This window comes from Vipera ursinii (genome assembly GCF_947247035.1).
Source record: "Vipera ursinii genome assembly, chromosome: 4".
NCBI lineage: Eukaryota > Metazoa > Chordata > Lepidosauria > Squamata > Viperidae > Vipera > Vipera ursinii.
In genome coordinates this window covers 2367135-2376770 of record NC_139514.1, presented here as the reverse complement: position 1 = coordinate 2376770, position 9636 = coordinate 2367135, and the positions used below count along the sequence as shown (strand labels likewise).

The 9636-nt window shown below is 51.2% G+C and overlaps 1 protein-coding gene across 1 annotated transcript in view; it reads right to left on the bottom strand.

Moving 5' to 3' along the window:
- C2CD3 (C2 domain containing 3 centriole elongation regulator) overlaps window positions 1-9636 on the bottom strand; it is a gene marked incomplete at its 5' end in the record, with an annotated part of 41776 nt that overhangs the window by 17074 nt on the left and 15066 nt on the right. Inside the window, 5 exons of the mRNA XM_083362585.1 lie at window positions 144-467; window positions 3224-3375; window positions 4050-4520; window positions 6839-6961; window positions 7660-7778. Coding sequence (XP_083218711.1) covers window positions 144-467; window positions 3224-3375; window positions 4050-4520; window positions 6839-6961; window positions 7660-7778 — 1189 coding nt within the window. The remainder of the gene's footprint in view (window positions 1-143; window positions 468-3223; window positions 3376-4049; window positions 4521-6838; window positions 6962-7659; window positions 7779-9636) is intronic.

Sequence of the window (9636 nt, the reverse complement as noted above, 5' to 3'; positions counted from 1 at the left end):
GTCACTCAGGATGTTAGCCATGCAGGTCATCTAATCATCGCCGGATAAGAACTGACAAGGTCCCAAGTTCAAATGACGCTCTTTCACGCCTTTTCTTACTCTAACTGATTAAAAAAAATAAAAAAGAAGAATACTATGCACACCACTTGAAACTTTTTGGGGAAATAGAGAGAAAAACCCTGGTCGTTCCCGTGGCCCTGCTCTGATAACGGCGTGGACGCACCTTCGCGGGGGCTGCAGGGAGGGGATCCAGGGCGTGCGGTGGGTGCAGGACGGCTGGAAATGCCGGCCCTTCTTCCTTCTTGACTCTCTGCAGCGCCAAGACCTGATCAGTCGAACCCATGGCCAAGGTCGCCTTCAAGATCCCGTTCTTTTGACCGGAGAAGACGTCAACCACCGGCACGGAGCCGTCTACGGCCAGCACCGGATACTGAGCCTGAAGCAGCAGGCTGCAAACCTTGGCGTCTCTGCAGGGGGAAGAGGTAGAAGCCATCAGCAGGCCTGGATTGCCATGTTCCTCTACAGCTGCTTTGAGACTGGTGGACTTCAACTCCCAGAATTCCTCAGCCGGCCAAACTGGGCCGCATTAAGACTGGTGGACTTCAACTCCCAGAATTCCTTAGCCTGCAAACTCAGCCGCTTTAAGACTGGTGGACTTCAACTCCCAGAATTCCTCAGCCGGCCAAACTGGGCCGCATTAAGACTGGTGGACTTCAACTCCCAGAATTCCTTAGCCTGCAAACTCAGCCGCTTTAAGACTGGTGGACTTCAACTCCCAGAATTCCTCAGCCGGCCAAACTGGGGTCGCATTAAGACTGGTGGACTTCAACTCCCAGAATTCCTCCTGAGGAATTCTGGGAGCTGAAGTCCACCAGTCTTAAAGCGGCCACGTTTGGAGACCCCCTGCTCTACAGGCAGTCCTCGTCTTACAACCACCGTGGAACCCAGACTCTCTGTTCCTAAGCGAGAGAAATTGTCAAGTGGAACTTTGCTCCGTTTTACGACCTTTCTTGCCTCTGTTGTTAAGTGAACCACTGGAAAGAGTACAGAGAAGAGCAACAAAGATGATCAGGGGACTGGAGGCTAAAACACACGAGGAACGGTTGCTAGTTTAATGAAGAGAAGGACCAGGGGGGACATGATAGCAGCCTTCCAGTATTTGAGGGGCTGCCCCAAAGAAGAGTTGGGGGTCAAGCTATTCTCCAAAGCGCCCGAAGGCAGGACAAGAAGCAACGGATGGAAACTCGTCAAGGAGAGAAGCAACCTGGAACTAAGGAGGAATTTCCTGAGAGTTGGAACAATTAACCAGTGGAACTCCTTGCCTCCAGAAGCTGTGAATGCTCCAACACTGGAAGTCTTTAAGAAGACACTGGACAGCCATTTGTCTGAAATGGTGGAGGGTTTCCTGCCTGAGAAGGGGGTTGGACTAGATGACCTCCAAGGTCCCTTTCTCCTCCTCCTCCTCCTCCTCCATCTCCTGATTACTATTACTATTACTACTACTACTACTACTACTGATGATGATGATGATGATGATGCTGCACTGGGACAAAACTCACTTAACAGTGTTGTTGCTTAGCAACAGAAATTTGGGGGTCAACTGGGTTGGCACATTGTTAAGTGAATCACTGCCGGTGCTAAGTTAGTAAAATGGTTTTCAAGTGAATCTGGCTTCCCCATGGGTTTTGCTTGTCATAACGTCGCAAAAGGGGATCACGTGACCACCACCCCCACCAGGGACACGGCGACCGTCATACATATGAATCAGATGCCAAGTGCCTGAATTTTGATCATGGCGCCATGGGGATGTTGCAACAGTCGTAACTGTGAGAAATGGCCAGAAGTTTTTCATCGAATTGAACAGAGAATAGAGCTGGATGGGATCTTGTAGATCTTCTAGTCCAGTCCCCTGCTGAAGCAGGAGGACCTATACCACAGGTCGGCAACCCGCAGCTCCGGAGCCGCATGTGGCTCTTTGAGCCGTCTCCTGCGGCTCCCAGTCGCCCGGTGCGCACGCACCTCTTTGAACGGGCAGTGGTGCGCATGCACCTCCCCAAATGGAGAGTGGCACCGCCCTTTCCGAGAGGTGCGCGCGCACTCTCCAAACCGCCGCCGTCCTGTTTGCACAGCTACCGCATTCGTCCATGTTTGACGAACGCAGCAGGTCTCCGAACAGGACGGTGGTGGCTTGGGAGAGGTGCGTGCGCACATCTCCCAAGCCGCCGCCGTCCCGTTTGCACAGCTGCCGCATTCGTCCATGTTTGACAAACGCGGCAGGTCTCCGAACGGGACGGCGGCGGCTTGGGAGAGGTGCGCGCGCACTCTCCAAACCGCCGCCGTCCCGTTTGCACAGCTGCCGCGTTCGTCCATGTTTGACGAACGTGGCAGGTCTCCGAACAGGATGGCGCGCACCTCTCCAAAGGGGAGACCTGTCGCCGCGCAGGTGCCTCCCATTTTGCGCATGCGCAAAATGTTTTTGCGCATGCGCGTGAGTGGACGCACGCACGTGCACTTTTTGCGGCTCCCACTTTTTCGTTTGTGTGATGGAACCGGTTCTGAGTGGCTCTTTTCCTTTTTCCGGTTGCCGACCCCTGACCTATACCATCTCAGACAGGTGATTGTCCAGCCTCTTCTTGAAAACCTCCAGTGATGGAGCGCCCACGATTTCTGGTGGCAAGCTGTTCCACTGGCTGATTGTCCTCACTGTCAGGAAGTTTCTCCTTAATTCCAGGTTGCTTCTCTCCTTGATCAGTTTCAAACCATCGTTTCTCGTCCTTCCCTCTGGTGCTCTGGTGAACAACCTGACACTCCTCGACTTAAAAACAGTTCGTTTAGCGACCCTTTGAAATTGCAACGCCACTGGAAAAAAAATGACCCATGGCCTTTTTTTTCACACTTAAGACCGCTGCAGCATAGGTCGTGTGATTTACACATTCGGATGCTTGGCAATGACTTCCTATTTATGACGGTCGCGGTGTGCTGGGGGTGTGTGTCACGCGCTCCCTTTTTTGCAACCTTCCGCACAAGCGATGGGGAAGCTGAATGACTTAACGACCGGGTGACTATCTTGACAACCGCACAGGCCCGCTTCAGAAACGTGGCAAGAAAAGTTGTCAAATGGGGCAAAGCTCATTTTTTTCGCTTAGCAACGTAAATGGGGGAGGGGCGTCATGGTCATAAGTCGAGGCCTACTTGCCCCTAGGGAGCGAAGGAAGATGCTTACCTGAACGAAACATAGAACGGATGGAGGGGAAGCTTGGCCAGTCCGAGCAGCCGGTCCCCTCCCGGACTGAGCACCTTATTCCACACCTCAATCACCATGACGTTGTTCTTCAGCCGCTCCAGATGTTTCGATGTCAACGCAACGGGGGTGATCTAGAGAGAGGATTGGACCTTTAGCAGAGCAGCTTACAAATCTTGAGGAATGACAGGCAATATATTCCCTCAACAACATATCCCCTGGGCCAGGGGATAGGACTTCATGACTGGTAGACTTCAACTCCCAGAATTCCTGGGCCAGCCATGCTGAGGGGAAAGGGAGTTTCCAAGCTGAGCCATGGTGGCTCAGGAATTCTGGGAGTTGAAGTCCACCAGTCATGAAGGGGCCATAGTTCCCCCATGCTGGCTGAGGAATTCTGGGAATTGAAGTCCACCAATCATGAAGGGGCCATAGTTCCCCCATGCTGGCTCAGGAATTCTGGGAGTTGAAGTCCACAAGTCATGGCCACAGCTCCCCCATCCTGGCTGAGGAATTCTGGGAGTTGAAGTCCATGAGTCATAAAAGAGCCAAAGCTGCCTACCCCTGGCTATAGACCTACATCCCTACATCATATTATTATTATTATTATTATTATTATTATTATTATTATTATTATTATTATTATTATTGTTGTTGTTGTTGTTGTTGTTGTTGTTGTTATTAAATTTACACATGAAGAAGAAAGAGACAACAGGCTCCCCATTCCCCGACCTCGAGGTAAGGAGACGAGGGACAACGGAAAGCCTGCGTCTAGGGCGAATCTTCGCCCGCGGATGTTGCCGCCACTTGCCTGAGAAAAATGGAACGTGGGCCGCGGGCTCCCCCACACGACAGCAGACCGGGTGGCCTCTTCGGTGCTGAAGAGCTTGCAGATTAAGTACAGGTTGCAAGCGGGGTCCGGCCCCCCTTTGGGAGGAAGGGTGACCTCCCCCTCCGTGACCATCAGCAGGACGTGGAGCAGCACCCCTCCCTCTTCCGAGGGGCTCATCTGGGTCAGGAGGTTGCGGGAGACGGGCAGAGGGACCGGCTGCCGACTCGCCTCCTTGGGGGAGCTCGGAAAAGCCATTGGCAAAGGGTCTTCGCTTCTCACGGGGACCTGGCGGCTCCTCGGAGGGCTTCTGGCAGAGGGAGAGGGGTGGCTTTCAGCATCCTGCAAAATGGCGCCGTGGCTCCTGACGGTGTTAACGGGGGCTCTGGGCGATGCGCCGCTTGCCTTGAGGTTGGAGAAGTCTTTGTTGGCCGCCACAAGCTCCACAGACACCTATGGAGTTAGAAACACCGCCGTTAAGAGGGTGATGGAGCCCTTGCCTGTTACCACCCAACTTCTAAACGTCTACGGAGGTTCTCCGTCACCCAGGTCACGGTTGTCCCAAAGCTGCTTTTTCAAGAGGCCACTGGACTTCCTTGGTTTCCTTTCAAGACGTTTCGCTTCTCACCCAAGAAGCTTCTTCAGCTCTGACTGGATGGTGGGGAAGGGAAGGATTTATACTCCTTGCAGAAAAACTGGTCATTTGCCTCCTTTTAGAGAGCCGTTGAGGCCGCTTGGAGGTCTACCTGTGTCCTCAGAGTCACCTGAGTGGAGCAAATGGGTGGTCTATCTATATCCAGTTTACAACATGGTCCTTTTCAGCGGTTCGAAAAAGGCTCCACACCCATTTGCACCACTCAGGTGGCCCTGAGGACACAGACAAACCTCCAAGTGGCCTCAATGACTCGCTAAAAGAAAGCAAATGACCAGCTGTCTGCAAGGAATATAAACCATTGCCCACCATCCAGTCGGAGCTGAAGAAGCTTCCTGGATGAGAAGCGAAACGTCTTCAAGGAAAAATCCAAAAGTCCCTTTTTCAAGAGGCCACTGGACTTCCTCGTTTTGCTTTGAAGACGTTTCGCTTCTCACCCAAGAAGCTTCCTCAGCTCTGACTGGATGGTGAGGAAGGATTTGTACTCGTTGCAGACGGCCGGTCGTTTGCCTTCTTTTAGAGAGCCGTTGAGGCCACTTGGAGGTTTGTCCGTGTCCTCGGGGTCACTTGAGTGGAAGACGTTCTTGGAAGACGTTTCGCTTCTCATCTTCACCGTCTGTCCCGAGTGGATGGTGGGGAGTGGAAGGATTTACACTCCTTGCAGACAGCTGGTCATTTGCCTTCTTTCAGAGCAGACATGCCAAACTCGCAAGGTCACATGATGTCGCGCGGCGTATCGGAGCTTTTTGTCCCATTGCCGGCAAAGGGTTGGGCACGGTTTCCTGGTGACGCATCCGGCCTGCGGGCCGGAAATTTGACACCCCTGTTTTAGAGGGTCATTGAGGCCACCTGGAGGTTTATCTGTGTCCTCAGGGTCACCTGAGTGGGGCAAATGGGCGTGGAGCCTTCTTGGAACTGCAGAAAGGACTGTGTTATAGACTGGAGATGGATGATGTCGTTTATATTTATATTCCTTGCAGACAGCTGGTCATTTGCCTTCTTTTAGAGAGTCATTGAGGCCACTTGGAAGTTTGTCTGTGTCCTCAGGGCCACCCGAGTGGTGCAAATGGGCCTGGAGCCTTCTTGGAACTGCTGAACGGATTGTGTTGTAGACTGGAGATAGGTAGATCACTTATTTGCACCACTCAGGTGACCCTGAGGACCCAGGTAAGCCTCCAAGTGGCCTCAACGGCTCTCTAAAAGGATGCAAATGACCAGTTTTTCTGCCAGGAGTACAAATCCTTCCCTTCCCCACCACCCAGTCAGAGCTGAGGAAGCTTCTTGGGTGAGAAGCGAAACGTCTTCAAAGGAAAACAAGGAAGTCCAGTGGCCTCCTGAAAAGGCACCTTTGGGATACCCAACTTCTATTTCAGAGCCCCAGAAGATTGGATATGCAGGTAGTCCTCAACCTATGACCGTTCGAAGGTACAATGGCACTGAATAAAAGCAGCTTATGTCAGTTTTTCACACTTCCGGCTGCTGCAGCATTGACCACAACGGAGCCCAAAACGTCCGTTGCGAAGCGAGACAGTCGTTAAGTGAGCTCTGTCGCACTTTACGACCTTTCTTTTGCCGCAGTTGTTAAGTGAATCACTGCAGTTCTTAAGTTAGCCACACCGGGGGGGGGGGTTAAATGAATCTAGCTTCCCCATTGGTTTTGCCTGTCTGAAGGTCGCAAAAGGAGACCAACTGACCCCGGGACACTGCGACCCGTCATAAATGTGAGTCAGTAGCCAAGGGTCTGAATTTCGATCACGTGACCCCAGAGGTGTTGTAATGGTTGTGTGAAAAACAGTCATTTGTCACTTCATTTCAGTGCCGTGGTAACTTTGAACGGTCGCGAAATGAAGTGTTTTGTGGGTTGAGGACTAGCTGCACCGTTTTACAACTCATTTCCTTACTCATTGCCCTACTTGGCAAATCCACTTGGATAATGTGAGAAATGACCCACCCGTGTCTTTCGGGACAAGTTTTCCACACGTGGGTTGTGCAAGCACACCCTCATAGGCTCTTCCACCCACAAAAATTGCTCTCTGGATATAGAACGGCAAAATGAGGGTTATGGCCCAGGATTTTAGAATTTTTTTTTTTAAAAAAAAGTCAGAAGCAAATTCTATACCTGTAAAGGCCCCGATGGGCCTGGGACGCCGTTTTCTTTCACCGGCAATTCACGGCTGGCGAATAAATCCTCGGACCGAAGAACGTCGCGGAGGGGAAAGGCCGCCGTGCCGATCAACGCTGGCTGAAGATCAGGATGAGAAAAAAACGCAGGCGTTCTGCACAGATCTCTCGCGGATGCTACACAATCCCTATCGCACAGCCCTCTCTTTTCTACGCGGCGTCTTCGGAGAGTGCGCACAGGCAGCACAAACTCTGCAGCGTTCGTTGGGGGGTGGTGATCCCTGTCGGGATACTTAGCCGAGGGACTCCTAAACCGCAAGGCGCCGTTGAAACGTAGCGCCCAAGTAAACGGTGCCGAAACAGGTGTCGGAAACGAATCAAAAGGCAGGATCACAGACAGGGAAGTGTGACGTGAAAGGCGCACGCTAAAAAAAAAACCCCTCACACAAATAACAACTATCAAAGTTTGGGCCACCTGCCTTCAAGATATCCAGAGGTGGAAAGACTGACGTTGCCTGAGCAAGCCAGTTCTGTATTGTTTTAAACCCAGGGCTGTTCCAACTTGGCCCTTTGAGGACTTGTGGACTTCAACTCCCAGAATTCCTCAGCCAGGCACACGTGCCTGGCTGAGGAATTCTGGGAGTTGAAGTCCACAAGTCCTCAAAGGGCCAAGTTGGAACAGCCCTGGGTAAACCCCACCGGGGTTTGAATCCTGCCCTGTGATGAATCATAAAATAAGTCCGCTTCCCTTCCGTGTTAACAAGTCTCTAGTGATTTTTTTTTTTTCATCCAGAAGGATAATATGGAAAAGGACCGTACCTTCCTTTGGCTGCCTTTTTTCAAAAACAAGTTAAATTCCAGGCGCGACTTCCACCAATGGGTGATCATCGAGCCACTGAAGTGGACGGGGAATACGTGGCGCTGTTGGAACTTCACCCCTGCAGCAGGAATCGGAGACGCAACGAAAGAGAAAGGTAGAACAAGGATTGCCTAACTTGAGCCGACATTTCAGCAGAACAAGACTCAAGGAAGAATTCTAAGATGTCTGAAGTGGTATTTAAAAAAATAAAAAAAGAAGACCAATCAGGACAGACCCAGGATAGAGAGCAATTCTCAATTTGCAAAGTAGCGGCTGCTGGCTGGAAAAGGACCTTGGAGGTCATCTAGTCCAACCCCCCCCCCGCTCAGGCAGGAAACCCTTACACCATTTCAGACAAATGGCTGTCCAGTCTCTTCTTAAAAACTTCCAGTGTTGGAGCTCCCACGACTTCTGGTGGCAAGCCGTTCCACTGGCTAACTGTCCTCACTGTTAGGAAGTTACTCCTTAATTCCAGGTTGCTTCTCTCCTTGGTTGGTTTCCATCCATTGCTTCTCGTCCTGCCTTCAGGCGCTTTGGAGAATAGCTTGACTCCCTCTTCTTTGGGGCAGCCCCTGAGATACTGGAAGACTGCTATCATGTCCCCCCTCGTCCTTCTCTTCCTTAAACTAGGTAAAGGTAAAGGTTCCCCCGCACATGCGTGCTAGTCGTTTCCGACTCTAGGGGCCGGTGCTCATCTCCGTTTCAAAGCCGAAGAGCCAGCGCTTGTCCGAGGACGTCTCCGTGGTCATGTGGCTGGCATGACTAGACGCCAAAGGCGCACGGAACGCTGTTACCTTCCCACCAGAGTGGTCCCTATTTTTCTACTTGCATTTTTACGTGCTTTCGAACTGCTAGGTTGGCAGAAGCTGGGACGAGTAATGGGCGCTCACTCTGCTACGCGGCACTCGGGATTTGACCCGCCAAACTGCCGACCTTCTGATCGACAAGCTCAGCGTCCTAACCCACTGAGCCACCACTGAGACATCCCCAATTCCAGCAGCTGTTCCCTATATGTTTTAGCCTCCAGTCCCCTGATCATCTTTGTTGCACTTCTCTGCACTCTTTCCAGAGTCTCCACATCTTTTTTACATCGTGGAGACCAAAACTGGATTTAGCGACCGTTCAACGTTACAATGGCACCGAAAAATTGACTTATGATCAGTCCCCACGTTTGTAATTGTTGCAGCATTCTCTGCGGGGATGTGATCAAAATTCAGCCCTATGGCCACAAGGCATATATGTGTGAGGATGGCACTCTCGCGTGATCACTCGGGGGCGGTGTCACGTGATTCCCCCTTTGCTACCTTTCGACCAGCAGAGTCAATGGAGGAAGCCGATCCGCTTAACGTCTGCGCGATCCACTTAACGACGGCAGCGATTCGCCGAACCACTCTGGCAGAAACGCGTCAAAAGTGCTTTTTTTTTATTCTGAAAAGGCAACCGGACTGATTATTTATTTATTTATTTGAAAGAAAAACAAGAGGTTTTGCTTCTTCTCCTGGAAGCTTCGCCAGAAGTTTCCGGGATGGGAAGGAAGCGAAATCCCGTTTTTCCTCCAAAAAAAAAAAAAAAAAAAAAAGGTCAGTCCAGCTGCCTTCTCAAAATAAAAAAAAAACTTTTGATGCAACCGTGGATAACGGAAAATCTTCACTGACATGTGGCAGAAACGGTCATCAAAATTGGGTAGGGCTCCCTTAATTGCATCGGCTGGCGCCAATGATGTTACCTGATTTAGGCAATAAAACCTCCACGCTCCTCATTCCAACCCTGGGCTGCCAATAATTCCCTTTTTACAGGCTTTGCTTAACCCAGCCTTGCTCAGCCGTGGAAATCCCGGTCTCAGCTGGAAGTTGAAGACCATCTATATTTAAATTCCTGCCGTGAAAACATTTCTTTCAATGGTTGCTGGGTTTCAGGATCTCTAAGACGGCCGCGCT